A 16,256-nucleotide genomic window follows, 5' to 3' on the forward strand; every position below is an offset into this window, starting at 1 on the left:
AAAGACTTGATCATGCTCATTAGAGGGAACTGAAAATGTCACAGCTGTGTTACCCCCCCCCCCCCGTCATTACTGCAGCGACAAAACGAGACAGACGACCTTCTCTGCTCGCTGTTTTAACGTCTGTGATGGCTTCAAGAAGCTCGGACCACCTGTGGCTTTAAACGCATCATGACTGTTCTACAAGCCCAGTGCGTGTTTCAGGAGTTTATCAGGTCCGGTGATGTTGAATCAGTGAGGGTGGTCTTACCTTATCTGTGTCCTGGGGTCTCTGGGGTTCTTGGTTTCTTCATGGAACTTCATGGACGCTGGAAGTCTTTAGCAGTGATGTTTAAACTCTCAGCTTCACTAACTGAGTTTATCAGTCCCACCTGAGGAGGCGGGGGTGGGGGGGTGGGGGGGGGCACCTTTAGCTCCTTCAGTCTGATTGGCTATGAGGTGACACCTGAGCAGCAGCTTATCACGGTTTGTTTCCTGTGCAGGTATACAAGGCTTTAACAGAGGTGGAGTTCTGACAAGGGGGGGGGACCCACAGAGAGGTCTTTGTCCAGCAGGGGGCTGGACCTGTGACCCCAGCGGGTCGACCTGGTATTATCTGATCCTCGGAGGATTTCAGATCAATGACTTCCTGCAGGGAGAGGAGGGTCAGCGGAGCGGGGGGGGGGGGGTTAATAACGAGGGCTCTGATAGTGGGGCTTTGTGAGGGACAGGTGCATCTGTGGGGGGAGGACGGTACACATGTTTATGTCTAATGTCACGTTAGAGACAGGAGGGGATACAATTACAGAAACAGCCTCATTATAGAACTCTTTCAGAAAAAAAGTATCTGTTGATTTTTTTATTTTTTCTGCCTTAAAAAGGAGTTTATGTGAAATGACAAGAAAGCAACTTCAAGTCATTAGGAAGGGACGGAAATGTTCCAATATTTTAAAATCCTATGCCCTGTTCTTATCGGTGGGATCTTAAAGACTTAGGACCTGGGTCTTAGGATTTAAGGTCAGAAAAGTGCTGGCTGTGCGTCTTGTAGAGCCTGGATGAAGCCTTGATTGTGTGCTGAGAATAAAAGTGCTACACATGCGTCTCAGCTGTTTGACCTGCACTGCTCCGTTGAGTTCTCCTCACTATGAGCATCAAACGGTGCTCTCCCCTCCTGCTTCGTCTGCTATCACGGCTCCGATCAGACTCGGAGTGAGAGAGACAAAAATGTGGGGAATATCACTTATTTTGAAAAAGAGGGTCGGGGACACTCAAAAGCACTCTTCTGAAAAGTTGAAAGATATTCAAGTAGAAGAGTTCAGAGCAACAGCACAGGAAAATAAGGATGCTGGGTGTTGCATCGCTTCTCCAGGTGGCCGCCTGCTGCAAACGTTCTCTCTGGTAGAAACAGGCTCTGAAGTGGATTTCAACAGCCAGAAGCTGCAAATAGCTGCCATTAATCTTTGAGAACATTTACCAGAAGACTTGAAGTTCCTGTTTGTGTGACGCAGTACGTTTACATCGTGTTAAAAAAGTGGATTTATTGTCTACAACTGGACTTTTCAAATTCATGTAAACATCTGAGTCAGACTGAAATCGTACAAAGTGGAATTTACAAAGTCATTTTTCAAAGTCAGACTAACACACCTACTGTAGTTAACCCTGTTGGGGGTTCATTCACTCGTGCATTTATACACAATCACAATCAATCAGACCCCAAAAAACTGGCCTAGTCGTTCTGAGCATGCTCAACGATTCACACACTGGGCTTTGACCCGGACGTCGAACAGCAAACATTTACAGAAGAAAGCCGGGAACACAAAGGTCTCAACATGGAGAGTACGAGATCGAGATCTACGAGTTTGTGGACCAAAAGTCTACTGGCCCTTTGTCGTCCTGTCATTGTCACATATCTGCCATATCAGTCACCCTGTTTGTAAAGGAAGCATCAGAAAGATTCACCGGGAGCAGCCAGAGTTTTATTGACAAAGACACAGTTTCAAAATGGCTTTACAGTTTTTTAAAAGTTTAAAGTTTAAAGTAGTCAGAGAAAAACAAAGATAAGTGTGACTTTTGAAAATGGTCCTGGAGGAACATTTTTGCAGATTCAGCCTCCAGATGTTGATGGTCAGCTTTTGTTTTCTGGCCCAAAAAACATTTTTGCAACCAGTGTTGACATTAGAGATATAGATAACATGTAGTGTGCTGGTCCAAATGTTGAAATCAGCCGACACGTTCTGCGGGAGCTGCTGGTCCAACTTCTGCTGCGGTTTGTGGTTTCAGTCTCTTCTTGTGATGATGAACAGCTCTTTGTGTCCCCCCCCCCCCCCCCTTCCTCTCTGGTCACAGTTTATTGCACATCTTCATCAGGCATCTCTGTTTCAGATCTGAGGAGGGAGGAGGGGGGCAACAGTCAGGTAACGGACACCAGAGACACTCACACAGTCAGCTGACGGGGGTTTGATGCTCGTCTTTCAAACACATTTTAAAAACATCTAGACGTTTTATAGTAGAGGGATTGTCTGAAATCAAAGGAATGAAATAAACCAAAGACATGTTGGATGTTACTTTTCTGCAACTACAGATGTGAAAATCACCCTAAAATGATGAATCAGACTCTGATAAAAAGCCACATTGTCCTCTTTGAGTACGTCTTCCTGCAGCCATGATAAGGTACATGATGTCTGATGGGACGTTTTTGTCTCGCTGGCTTCCATTTTAAGTCGATTTCAAATCAAATGCATCTAAAACCGAGTTTAACGATACACACTGAGAGCTAATTAGAGCGGGAGGAAGGACAGGTAGGATATCGTAGCGCTGCATGATGGGACGTGTGAACGGCTGGTAGAGGTGGAGGCCCGCTCCGACCTCTTGAGCCTCATTAGCTCAGGAGGATTTGGTGGTCACGGCTCAGAGGCTCCTGCAGAGCTGCAGCTCTAATGAGCTCTGATACCGAGCCGCAGAAACATGGCTGACACGTCCCCGTCTGTACAGGTGAAGGATGAAACGTGCTCTCCAATTATTTCAGATTAACACATGAACGACCGCGTTCGAACAGAACCAACATGACGTCCACCTCAAAGTAAAGACATCTCTTTTTTTTTTTTATTCTCAAAGAATTGAGCCACAAATCAGCATGTTGGTGGTTTCCTGCCCTCCTTTGCTTCTCTGTTAGTTTGAAGAATATCTCCAAAACTATTGATACAATATCAATGAAACTGTGATTTACATTTTGTGTGAGTCCATGAACAAAAGCTCCATCATCTGGCAACATTTCCTAATGCACTTTTGGCCCGATTCACAAAAGTATTGCCTGCTTAATTTGTGCAAATGACTCAAAAAGACACCGTCTAATTCTCAAAGAACACACAAAGGGTTAATCGCATCCCTAACTGCGCCGCAAAAGTAAAACGCATCTATGCGTTGGCGCTGTAAAGGAGCCTCAATGCTGTCATTAAGGTAAAAATGTGCTCCTTTTTAAGAATAAAAAAGATGTCTGATTCACAAACAGCCGCATACAGTCAGAGTGAAAAATGACCATCATGTTGAGAGTTGGCAGTAACTGCGCCACATGTTTCTTATTATAGGAACCAGGCGTGAAAACGGAGTGTATTAGTCTGAAAGTAAACCGGATGTTTTAAAGTTGTATCGGTGTCTGACTTCCTGTCACGCTCAATCTGCTCTGTGGTAAATTGATGCCACGTGCTCAGGCATTCAGCAGAAATAGAAGCCTTGCGTATCAGCTGCAGAAGACTCTGGACTGATGGAGCTGAGATGGATCGCAGTGCCGCCAGTGGAAGCACACACATTGAATATATATGGCTCTGCTGCCATAATGGAGTGAAGAAGGACAAAACATGCATCTGGTGGAATTTAGGGGTGAGAAGAAGCAGAGTCCTGCAAGTGATGAGGATTTGTACCGACTGAGTTTTCAAGGACGCTAAGCTCCTACCTATCGCTGCTTTCTCTGCAGTCACTTACTTCTGGAGAAGGAGACTCTCCTGACCCGCCGGCACACCTCCGACGTGTGTTTTTCATACCAGAGGTGGCTGTCGTCACAGTATCTGTGAAACAGGAAGACTTATGTCAACGGCTGAAGTTCACAGGACACAATCCTGCTTCATCGATACCCCAACAATCAAGAGTCAGGATGCTTGAAGTCAACCTCTAAACGCTAGCAGTGTTTATCTTTTTAAAGGATTTTTCACACTTAAATGTAGCAGAAATCAAAAATATCCTCTGAAAATAACTCTGTGAGTCATGACTGTCTACAATGGGTGTAACACCCGAGTCCCACTGTCTGTGATGTTTTCAGAGTTTTCAGAGTCCTATCTTCAGTTTGTTTACATCGGCAGGACGGCCGGCTGACTCCTCCCCTCGCGTATAAAAGTTGTTTAATTGAGGGACTAGAGAAAAGAAGAATAACATACTGTACTCACTGCTTAACTGTGTTTCTAGATCACGCTCATTTCAGGTAAATTTACATGCAGTGTGAAGATACGAGCATAATAAAGATCGCTAGCATTAGCATGCTAACACAACAATGCAGCGCAAGTTGTTTTGGTTTCATGCTGGTGCTCAAGGGCGACATCTGCTGGATCAAATCGCATATTCTGCCTTTAACTTGAAATATGGCCAGATGTCTCTCCAGATGTTCAGTATCCGCTGTGTTTGTAGTTTCTGATCGATCGGGAAGCCGTGAATTAATTACAGATTCTGAACTTTTACAGCCTGAGACAAAGCAGTGAGACATGCTTCCCAACTCGAGCGTGGCGTCTCAGGAAAATGACCACAGCGTAAATATGATCGTTTCTCTCCGCTCGTGCTGTTTGGATCTACACAGTCGAGTTAAAAACCACACTGCAGTGAAGTGTAATGCGTCACACCTTTTCATGCGCGTCTTGTGGCTGAACGGTCTGCAGAGACACTGAGAGAAGAACTTGCAGAGCTCGAAGACGCAGGGCTGCAGCTTGTGAGCGCTGACGGTCGTCGTGCTGCCCAAGGAGGCCGAGGCGTCCGTCCGATCCGGCCGTCTCCAGGGACAACCTCTCAACAGACAGAGTGAGACATCACGTCAGTCACAGACCAGCTATGTTCTAACCTGCTAGCTTAAACACGTTGTCTATTCACAGGGACGTTAGCATGCAACACGTCATAATCAACATGTAAGAACACAAAGTGGTGATTTAGAATTGTTAAGTACAAAATGAATCCTCCTCGCTCTGATTCTTCATGTTCTCTTAACCTCTGGTGCTGATGTATTCTAATTATTACTAATGCTCTGCAGGTACACAGGCTCCTAATTACCATAAACATACATATTCAAATGAGAGTTGTAATTACAGACACACACTTATTTAATCATTACAGACACACACTTATTTAATCATTTTGTGTTCTTTATTGTCCTCACATTCAGAGAAATCATACTTTTGATGCCTGCTTGGAAATCTTAAAAGTTTTTTTTTAATGCTTCATTAGAATTAATTCAGCATGATTACACTAAGACGCCCTTTTCAGAACAACTGAAAATGAGTTTTGAATCTCATTAGTGGTTTTTAAATGAGTTTTCACACGCGATAAATCCCCGTGTGGATGGGAAACGAGGATAAGAAACAAAGTCATCATCAGGTCACATTCAAAAGGATTTAAAACTGGAGAATATGAAAAAATGTATTTCAGCAGAACCACTAAATCAGCTGTTATCTCGTCTTCTTCAGAGATAGAAAATGTAGAGCCTAGACCTCTCAAGGTTCAGACGATAGAAGTATCAGTGGTGGTCTCTCAGATTTAAAATCTCTTCTTCTGTGGTGTTTGTGGCAGAGTGCACAGATGTGCAGCTGGGCATCAAACGTTACATTTTCTGCACACTAATGACTCGTTGACAAATTGCACAGGATGCTCCGGCCTTCTGTTTGTTGCTAGGCAGATCTGAGGAGGGGGAGCAGCTGCTGTTTCTGTACACTGGTGTGTTACTGCCATCTAGTGTTTCTGCAGGGAAGTGAGCAGAGATGTAGGAGGATGACTCTGGTGCTTCAACACCTCCACAGACGGAGGTCGGTGCTCCGTAGACGTCAAAGATAATTCAAAGGACTCCTTCACACATCACTAATGGTACCACAGTTTGTGACTCGTCTGCTCCAGTACTTTCTTTGGATTCTGCCTGTGTGAAGGAGTCTTTTGGATTATTCTTGAACAGAGCAGATATGCAAGATGATAGATTTTTAGGGACAGCTGAAGAGAGGCAGGACATGGACAAGAGAGCTGGAGATGACATGCAGAAAAGGGCCAAGGTTGGATTTGAACTCGGTTGTAGAAGGTAAACGTAGAAAAATCACAACTTATGCCAAATTGTCTGTTGTTTGTCTAAGAATAAAGTCTTTAAATTTCACTTTTGTGAATAAAGGAATTTATGAGTCGACACCCGCGAGTTCAGACAGACAAATTGAGCTGCACCAATTTCACACTCGACATGCTCAATTATCAGAGACTGTAAATATGAATGTTTGAAGCCTGAGTGGTGTCACCCGTCTGTTCCTGCAGGGGGCGCTGGAGTCCCATCGATGGCGGTCTCCATGCTGGAAATGCTGTCTCAGTCTAACTTTCAGTCAACCTAACGACAGGCTGAGAGCTGGAGCTGAGGCGGGTTTTAAACCTCCTGACAAACCGTTACACCGCGCCCACCTGTCAATCAGGTCAGCTACACGCCTTATTGTGAATAACTCTTATCCTTCATCAAATCAAAACTGATGAGTCATCAAAACATTCACCCCCCGTACAGTGTGTGTCCATCGAGACATGAGCTAATCACACCTATTTGTTTTTTTGAACCAGGCTGTAAACATGTTAATCTCTGCTGTAAAAACAGGCTTTTTAGAATGGGTGTGTATGTGACTTCCTGTGCTTCTGCAGCCAGCCTCTAGTGGACACTCCAGGAACTGCATGATTTTTGCATTTCTGCATCAGCTTAATTTTTAAAACTCTGGAGGTTGCTGCTTGGTCATCATCAACACTCTGCCCTCTCGCTCAGCCACACCTCCACCCCCTCCGACTGGGGGGTTTAAGATACCATCCCATCACTCCTCAAACTTCTGCATGTTACATAAATCTGCGATGAGTGATGAGGTCAGAGCCTAGACACCAAACACAGACTATATTCTGCTTGTTATAAATATTTATATAAGTTGTCCGACTAAAGTCTCACAGCATTTCTTTCTCTAACATCAAACTAAATTCCTGACGTTTACATCATTTAAGATTGTGAATGTAACCCTCTCCTTTTTTCTGCTTAATCACCGACAGATATCTGGTTTTCCTCCCGACCAGCTCTCGGATCTACGCTGAATATTTGGTCTTAATTTGTGTTTTAACCGTTGCAGCTTAAAACCATCAAAGCTTTCAAACAACGGCGAGCTGCTTCTGTGTTTCCATGGTTGCTATCTTTGCCTCCTGCATGTCGCACTCTCTCTCTCTCTCTCTTTTGCTGTCTGTTTCCTATAGTCTCAGACACACACACACACACACACAGGCTGTATCTGTCTCTGCTGTGTGCAGAAGGGACAGTGAGTGGATGTGATGTTATTACATTTGTTTTGGTCAGCAGTCAGAGTCAAAGTGTTCCTGCACGGCGGAGCAGAGCAGCAGTTAACGCGTTTATTTGTCATAGATACTAAGACCTGGGTTACACGTCTCTTGAACGACGACACGTTCAAGGTCATTGATTGTTATTTAGCCTGCTGGAGAGCTGAGCACATAAACAATGTCCCCACCAAATAAAGATGGCACAATAAGTAATCTTAGCGCAGACTTTCAGGAAACTGTTCAGAAAAAAACTAATTTTGTAGTCTAGACAAGTTCTCAAGTCTGTGTGGGCGTGGCCTATTATGCCTCTATTGACATATCCCTGACCCCGCCCACACCAATTGAGATTTATATATTTCAGTCGTTGGATTCAGAGGACGAATCAGAACCTCTTTCATGTGAAAATAGTATTTTTTAGATGTGTGTTTTTAGATTTTTACCTGGTTTTTCTGTTTCCACTGTCTTGCTGGGTATTGTAGTTCTCTTGCTAAGAGGTTCTGTAGTCCTTTCTGCCAGTACGGGTCCCTCTGTGTGTTGGACGGGTGTAAGCCTGGTTGGAGAAGCAGTGGAAGTCCGGTACCGGGTTGTCCTACTTTGAGTCAGCGGGGTCGGAATAATTCCTGGTGAGGACGTTGTTCCGTCAGTTGATGCTGTGGACGTTTGTGTCGGAGTTGTTGTTGTAGAAGCAGCAGTTGCCGTGGTAACCGGTCGGGTTGTAACTGGTTGTAACATTGTCATGAATGTAGATTTTTCTGTATCCATAGTTTGTGCCTTCACCGCTGCGTGTGTCGTTACTTCCTGTGTGGTTGCTCTTTGTGTCGTCTGTGTCGTTGTTTGTGGCGTTGTTTGTGCCGTTGTTTGTGCCGTTGTTTGTGTCGTTGTCTGTGTTGTTGTCTCAGGTCTGTCGGCTGTAGTCTGACGTTGGGGCTCGATGGTTGCAGGTTGTGGAGATGTTTCGGCAGTTTCCTCCACTGTAGGAGCTGAAACTAAAGAACCAAACAGACAAGGAGAAAAAAAAACACAACATGTAATCTTCTGCCTTTATTCTTTTGGGACTTTTTTGGGGTCTAACACTAAGCATTTCATGCCGATTGAGACACGATTTTTGAGTAGTTTCAGCACATCATTGGTAGTGCAGCGTTCATTCACGCACGTAGACGATCACGGTCCGATCACGGTCCGATCACGGTCCGATCAGCTGCTTCCGATCGATCTGACATGTTTGATATTTTGTTCGTATGAATTCACACACTCGTTCAGTGAAAGCAGAACCACGAGCTGATTCCCTGAGTTCAGGGAATAATTTTTTCCTGATTGTGCCTTTACAAACTGAAAGAAAACATCCGAAATCACCATGGCAACAGCGGGCATGCCTGTTTCATCTGTCTTCCCCCTCCGATCATGAAAGAAACGTCGGCAGGAAATATCTTTGGCCCTCTGTATATTTGTTCTGATTTAGCTGCTAGTTAGCTTGAGTTCATCGGTGATGCAGATGGTGTTTGTGCATAAGAGACATCTGAGATACCAATAGATCTAAGTATTTACGTTCTGATTTCACCTGTACCGTGTGAGCTCTAAGTTTGTTTACATCTCTTATGATACTTGATCTGGAGTCAGGTGACTTTAGCTCGACACCAGGCGCGATAAACTTCTAAAAGTACCCTTGTGTGATATGATAACTTAATCCTTGTGTGCAGGAATCATCATTAAACACAATGAGCTAAATCTGGGGTAAAGTGAACCAGACATGCACACGGGCCTCCTGCAGACACTCACCATGTGCCGTCGAATGGACTCTGCTGGTTAACATGGAGCTCATCCCAGATGGAGAGACGTGACTCAGATTCGTGGGCAGTTGGCTCCATTCTGAGGTTTTTAAATAGATGATTGGACACAAGAATTAAACGGCTCTCGAGTTTTTATCCAAGATGACAACAGATGCTTGAATTGAATGACGCTGGATTACTCACCCACGGGGAGTCTGATGGAGGAGACGTTACCTAAAAGATGAAGAAACTTTATCGAAAAGCAACAAAAGGAGCGAACACATCAAACTTACATTCTAACAAACAGGGTTAAGTTATTTTTTAAAAGCATAGTTTATTTTCATATGATTTCCTTACTTTATTCTCTGTTAAAGGTCCAATCAGTGAGATGTGTAGTGAGTGAAATGAAAAAAGTGACCTTACTATCTGATCATTAAGGAAACATGTTGAAGTGCTGGCTTCTCTGACAACAATGCAGCAGCCAGTATGTCCTCCTTCTAACTTTAGATTCTGCTCCTGAATGCTCTGGATTTGTTTGGACCAGAGAAGGTAGACGGTTTAAAGACACCCCCCCCCCCCCCCCCACACACGTCCGTTTTGGACGCCCCTCGGTTTGCCAGATATGAGAGCAGTTATCAGGTCAACAGGTGTTGCAGCGATGGAAGCGGTCAAGAGAAGTGATTCAGATAGAAGTGATTGTACCCGACCTAAAAAGCCTCTGCATGTTTCTAATAAGCTCCACGAGCAGAAACGTGCTCAAACTAGGATCAATATTGGAGATGCTTTTGAAAAATGGAGAGAGGTTAGAACACAGAAAGGTTTACAGACCCATGCAGAGCTGGATAAACACTGAAGCTTCAGAGTCCACCACATGGTGACCTGAGTGAGCATGGACTCTAGAGAGGAGGGGGGGGGGGGGGACAGCTCTCTATGATGTTTAGAATTTAGACTGCAGTACCCATTTTAAACACTAGGTGTCAGTTATATATTGCTCCTTTAAGTACTACACGTGTAGATATTCATCTTTTTATCCACAACTAAGGAAGTAAGACCCAGAAAAATGTCTTTGCTCAATAACTTAAAGATTTGAAGATGGTTCATCAAACATAAACGTAGAAAGCAGTCGCCGTCCTTAAACCCAGAGCTCAAAACTTCTATGTTGTGCACTAATCCCCCCCCCCCCCCCCGTTCTCCATGTCCAAAATAAAAGTTATATGTATCTGATGTTTGATTTGCTGGTTTGACACACAATCTTCATGCCACCCCTTCACAGGTCATTGTCTCAGGTGTCTCTCCCCTCCCTTCACAGGTCATTGTCTCAGGTGTCTCTCCCCTCCCCTCAAAAATTGTAGTAGCGCTGTTTGCATTTGAGAGTCAAAAGCAGTTTAATCGTGCATCAATACTGCCCCCTGGTGGCTACCTCACAGTTTGTGTGTGTGTGTGTGTGTGTGTGTGTGTGTGTGTGTGTGTGTGTGTGTGTGTGTGTCTGTGTGTGTGAGGGATGGTGAACAAACCTCTGTGTGGTCCTTCCACGATGGTCTGGTTGAAGAGTGGGATGATGGAGTCAACCTCCCACAGCTCCGGAACCTCCCTGCCTGAACAAAAAACAAAATACACACACACACACACACACACACACACACACACACACACACACACACACACACACACATTACAATCACACAATGACTGTCTGAGCATGTCCACACTGTCTCTTTTTACACCCATATCTCTTCTAATTTTAAAAGCCGGTGACATTTTGGGTTAAGTTGAAACTTTACTGAATTCAGGGAGTTAACAGTTTTATACATTCTTTATTTAATCTCTATGATCCTTCATTTATTTGTTTTCTTGCAAAGCAAAGTACACAAACTGAAAAACACCTAACTCAAAAACTGTCACTCAATTTTGTCTTATTGAGACAAAAATAAGAATTAAATTATTTAGTTAACTCCACCCACACTTACAGTTGATAATGTCTTATAAAGTCTTCATGATGAAGAGCAACGTCCAGAAACTTACCCATCTTACCGGCCATCACACAGATGTAAATACAGTCTGAGTTGTTCCTCTGGCTTACTGAGACGCACAAACACACACACACACACACACACACACACACACACACACACACACACACACACACACACACACACACACAGAGTGGATATGTCACATTATGAGGACACAAAATACACTTCACATTGTTCCTCTAACTCTAACATGTGTCTCAAGTCTGTCTATAAGAACCCCCCAAAGATGAGAAAAGTCCATCCTCTCTGTCTTCTCCCTGCTCCACTTTTCAGAAAATGTGGCTCAAACAGGCTGTTTGGAGATTTTCCCTTCATGACATCACTGAGGGCAGTAGCCCCTCCCCCAGGTGGGTGACACTCCCACAGCTAGGTGTTTGTTCTGCCCCAAATGAGTGCAGCGGAAAAGTTGAAGATAAGAAGAAGAAATATAAATGTGTTTAAATATCACTAAATATTATTTATCTAATATAATTTTCATGCTATTATTTAGTAATGATACAAAATAAGCCATGAAAACACAACTAGGCTACTTCACATATTTAAAAAGGCTCTATTTTCTCCTGCTTGACGCGGCGCATCACAACACAGCTGCTCGTTACCTGCCGTTACCTGCTCGTTGTGGAGGAGGAGGGCAGGTGACTTATTAGAATTGAGTGACACTGACCGTACGGATTAATATCACGTTTATAAATGACCGTGAAGTAAAAAACAACAACAAAGCCCTCGGGAGCCCAGGGACAAAACAGAAGAAGAGGAGGAATAATGTGAAAAAGACACAGAGGTAACGTGCTGCACAGATCAGTTACTTAACTGTTGTAGTTAAGATACCTCGTTATGGATGGATGATAGTAACATCAGTGTTTCCTAGCTCCAGTTAACATCAGTTATTTCCACTGTACTTTTATTAGGTTAAAATTATTCATGTTAAGAAGATAATCAGTGTAAGTAATGCACTTCTTATTTTGTTCCAATGTTGTTTGAGAAACAAAACCTACTTTTATATTTATTGACATCGTTGTGTACTTAGTTATCTTTCACCCTCGTCGATTAAAATGTTTATTTTCCACCTCCTGTTGTCATTAATAGTTTTAAGCTCTTGCCTTTAGTCTAAGAGCATGAATGCATTTTGTGCTAGAAGTCCACACTGAATAGATATTTGTGCATCCTGTAGGTCTGGTTGTAAGGAAAACGTTTGGGCTCACCTGAAAAACTACGCTGATGTTTCTGTACTGCTCTGAACCAAGAATAATATTTTGTGTTCACACTATATTCTAAAATGCAGATTGTTTAACAAATGCTCATCTCTCTCCCCGGCCGTCCCCGGGCCGTCTGTGTCCACTTCTGCTCTCTGCACTGTTTGGTATTGTTTGTTCTGTTACACTAGTTATTTGTATTTATTAGGGCCTGAGCACTCACAGAGTGAGTGAGGACCCTCTTGAAACCCAAGGAATTATTATTTTTATTTTATTTTGTGTTTATTTATAAGAAATCTTAGAGTTACAACCATTTTATTCATGTTTGTTGAAAAGTATTTTTTATTTTAAAATAAAGAAATTATGTTAAATATAAAGCTGTAAGTCAGTTTTCTCAAGTGGATGAATATGAATATTGTCTTTGGTGGTCAAACTGGCTGCAATTTAAGGGGCAACGGCTGAAATCTTGCCTCGGACACCAAAATGGTTAGGGCCGGCTCTGTTCTGCCCTCTGAGTCTGCCTTCTCAACGTAAACAAGAGGACATGGAGAGAGAAAGCACCGAGTACACCCAAGCCCTTCCAGAGAGGGGGCGTGGTCAGACACAGCTCATTTACATATTTAAAGGTACAGACACAGAAACAGCCTGTTCTGAGCAGGGCTGAAATAGAGGGGTTTATAGACATGATCAAATACAGGATCAGAGTGGATTTAGAACAAGAAACTTCACACACATGTTTTGAGGAGCTCTGACACTTATTTACACTGAAGAAGAAGAGGAGAGTATGTGACCTTTAACCTCCACCCACCTGATAATATGGAGGCAGATTTAAAGATCTCCTGCAGGTAACTTGTTGAGTTTCCCATCACGTCCAGGAGAATGGCCGTAAAGTCTGAAGAAAAAACAAACAAAATCAAGTGGAATTCATCAAAATTGTATTAATGTTGTTGGCATTAATCCCAGCTATTCTTGTTTTATGTGCACTCATATGCAGGCTCTTCTTCTCGTCTTTTTCCAGCTGCAACACTTGAATTTCCCCTCAATGAATCAATAAAGGAGGATCTTATCTTACCTGTGAGGTCGTTGGTCTCATTGGTGACACAGTAGCAGAATCTTCTCCTGAACACGTTACTCTCTAAACTTTGAATGCTGGAAACTGCAGAACACAAAACAGAGTAAGAGGGTTAGACACATGAGGAAAATATAATATATAGGCTCAAAAAGCAGCTTCTGCACGTCTTTAAATGAACATCATATCTACAAACTTTGAAGAGTTTAGTATGAAATAATAAAACTGCTTTTACAGCTTACTGAAACGGACAGTGCAATCTTTGTGTTATCAAACTTGGGCTATATTTCACACGCCTGGTCCTTAAAGGAGCAATATGTAACTCTGACACCTCGTGTTTAAAATGGGTACTGCAGTCTAAATTAAAAACATTGTAGAGAGCTAACGACTCCATTGCTGTCGACTGGTTGGGTCCTTGGGGGTCCCAGCTTTTCTTAGATAAAAAAAGGGGGGCTCAAAGGAGGTTGGGAAACGCAGCCTAACATGACTCAATCCGTAAGAGCAGCTTCACTTCCTCATTGTGGGAGACAGCAAGAAAGAGATAGAGAGGCTGCATCCTGATGTTCCTCTTTCCTTTGGTCGGAAAACATCAGTCCAGTCCAGAGGATCCTACACAGTCTAACACCATGATGCGCACTGACACATTTAAACCACTAGATGGAGCTAGTGACAAAGTGATCTGTACTACAGTAGTGGACCCAGAGATGCTGATTTCTCCTAATAATCTTCTGCCATTAACTTCAAATTAATCCCCAGAGCAAAGTGAGGCAGGTTTATCCACTGTTTTTACACTTTTATATGTTGTTAACAAAAAGCTACAGAGGAGACCATGTTTGATATAAAGTGAATATTTACTGTTATAGACCAACAGGGTGAGCTTATGGAGAGCCAGAGAACTGTAGGATGTCACGCTGAGGAGGGAGAAGAGCTGACGGGAGCCTGAAGACAAGACGACACACAAGAAGAAAAACACTTATTTTATGATCGATCTGCAAAAATCTGCTGAATGTTAGAATGACAGACAACTTTGGTAAAGTCTCAGAGGTTTATGTGCTTGTTGTTATCGGGCACAGTAAACGGGGTAGCGGTAATCTGCCTCTCTGTCACTGTGGAAACATCTGTGGGCCGTCTCCATCCCAAATTTGAACAAACAGGCCGAGCTGTTCTTCACAGTCTGGCATCCAGTGGAGATACACTTGCCGTACGACACAGATAGCTAGCAACAATGCAGACTGTAACTTTGGAACCTGTAGTAAATCGATGTATTTGGCCCCGCCCATAAAAATCTGAAACTCAAACGCATGGAAATTGTTTTACGGGTCTGAATCCTTAATTCAGTCAAACATTGTTCTTACTCATTTCACATGTTTAGATACTTTTTTCCAACGTGTATCGCATGTTGAGAGACACATTTCAGATTTTACTTTACAGGGACTTTAAAAGTTTGGCAGCAGACAACTAGTTGGCAAGTTGCTGACAGTGACAAGCTAATAACCCTCAACAATGATCTGAGGTTTCCTGACCCGTACTTAGACCCTAGAGGACAGTTTGGTTCCACAGTCCACTCAGAGAATGCATACATTTACAAACAAACAGCAGGCTGAGTATGTCAGAGACAAGAAACTAATCAGTACTTGACAGAGATGCAAGCGGACATGCGGGCACCTTTGTGTGGACCCTACTGCTTTAACTGTGTGAGTGTGTGAAGTCGTACGACCGGAATATCAAACATGTCAGAAAATCATCGTGCCGTGATCATCTGCGTGCCTCAGTGTTCACTGCACGACCAAAGACGGGCTGAAATTCAGCCTGACTTCAAAGTCAGTTGTAAATCAACTTAAAAAATTTTGTATATCAGCCTGAAATCATACGATGCATATTCGGCTTTACCCACCAAATGTTTAAAACTATATCCAATGCATGATGAGTCCACAAAAATATTCCAAAAAGGTCTAGGACAGAACATGAAATTAGATGTTTGGCTCTTTAGTTTCAGCTTGAAAAATTGAGGAAAATGCCGCTCCATCAACCAAAATCACCGAAACATCTCCACAACCTGCAACCATGGAGCCCCAAAGTCAGACTACAGCCGACAGACCTGAGACAATGACACAAAGAGCGACCACAAAGGAAGTAACCAAGGCAGCAGTGACGGCACAAAATAAGGATACAGAATAATCTACATTTATGACAATGTTACAACCAATCCCGTCAACCCAACCAACCATGACCTTACAAGTAACCACAGCACTTCACAGATTCCACTCACATAAACATAAAATTTATCCTCGAGAACACAAGAAGTTAAAGTACAAAGCTTCTTCATCAGTTACAATTGGAGGGAACTGGTCCTTTAAATCTGACACTAAGCCTCCTACCTGAAGTTTGACCTCTGTCTTAAAAAAAGACGAGGAGCAGATTGATGCTGAGGTTTAATCACGATGGACATGAAAGATTCACAGCTCAGAATTGATCTCCACATGAATGATATTATGACAACGCACCTGATTGGCTCGTATTTATTAAAGTATTGACCAGGGGGGTGAGGTCGATGGCAGCCGGGTCGATGTGCTCTGCAGGGATTTCTGGGAAATAAAAGCAGACAGTAACGTCAATGGCAGCTTATTCTGGTTTTTAA

The 16,256-nt window shown here is 43.2% G+C and overlaps 2 protein-coding genes across 2 annotated transcripts in view; both read right to left on the bottom strand.

The window, feature by feature from the left end:
• oc90 (otoconin 90) overlaps positions 1-337 on the bottom strand; it is a 433,801-nt gene extending 433,464 nt beyond the window's left edge. The window contains exon 1 of the mRNA XM_061043753.1: positions 251-337. The gene's annotated coding sequence lies outside the window, so the exon portion shown is untranslated. The remainder of the gene's footprint in view (positions 1-250) is intronic.
• Positions 338-1,943: 1,606 nt separating this feature from the next.
• The window catches only part of LOC132978551 (HERV-H LTR-associating protein 1), an 18,701-nt gene continuing 4,388 nt past the window's right edge, over positions 1,944-16,256 (bottom strand). Inside the window, exons 4-16 of the mRNA XM_061043754.1 lie at positions 16,123-16,203; positions 14,474-14,557; positions 13,622-13,705; positions 13,358-13,441; positions 11,346-11,402; positions 10,838-10,918; positions 9,528-9,557; positions 9,334-9,423; positions 8,478-8,543; positions 7,998-8,276; positions 4,863-5,022; positions 3,958-4,040; positions 1,944-2,363 (exon numbers count right to left, since the gene is read on the bottom strand). Of these exons, the coding sequence (XP_060899737.1) occupies positions 2,320-2,363; positions 3,958-4,040; positions 4,863-5,022; positions 7,998-8,276; positions 8,478-8,543; positions 9,334-9,423; positions 9,528-9,557; positions 10,838-10,918; positions 11,346-11,402; positions 13,358-13,441; positions 13,622-13,705; positions 14,474-14,557; positions 16,123-16,203 (1,223 nt within the window). The 3' untranslated portion in view covers positions 1,944-2,319. The remainder of the gene's footprint in view (positions 2,364-3,957; positions 4,041-4,862; positions 5,023-7,997; positions 8,277-8,477; positions 8,544-9,333; positions 9,424-9,527; positions 9,558-10,837; positions 10,919-11,345; positions 11,403-13,357; positions 13,442-13,621; positions 13,706-14,473; positions 14,558-16,122; positions 16,204-16,256) is intronic.

The sequence above is a fragment of the Labrus mixtus genome, chromosome 8 (assembly GCF_963584025.1).
Source record: "Labrus mixtus chromosome 8, fLabMix1.1, whole genome shotgun sequence".
Classification (NCBI taxonomy): Eukaryota; Metazoa; Chordata; class Actinopteri; order Labriformes; family Labridae; genus Labrus; species Labrus mixtus.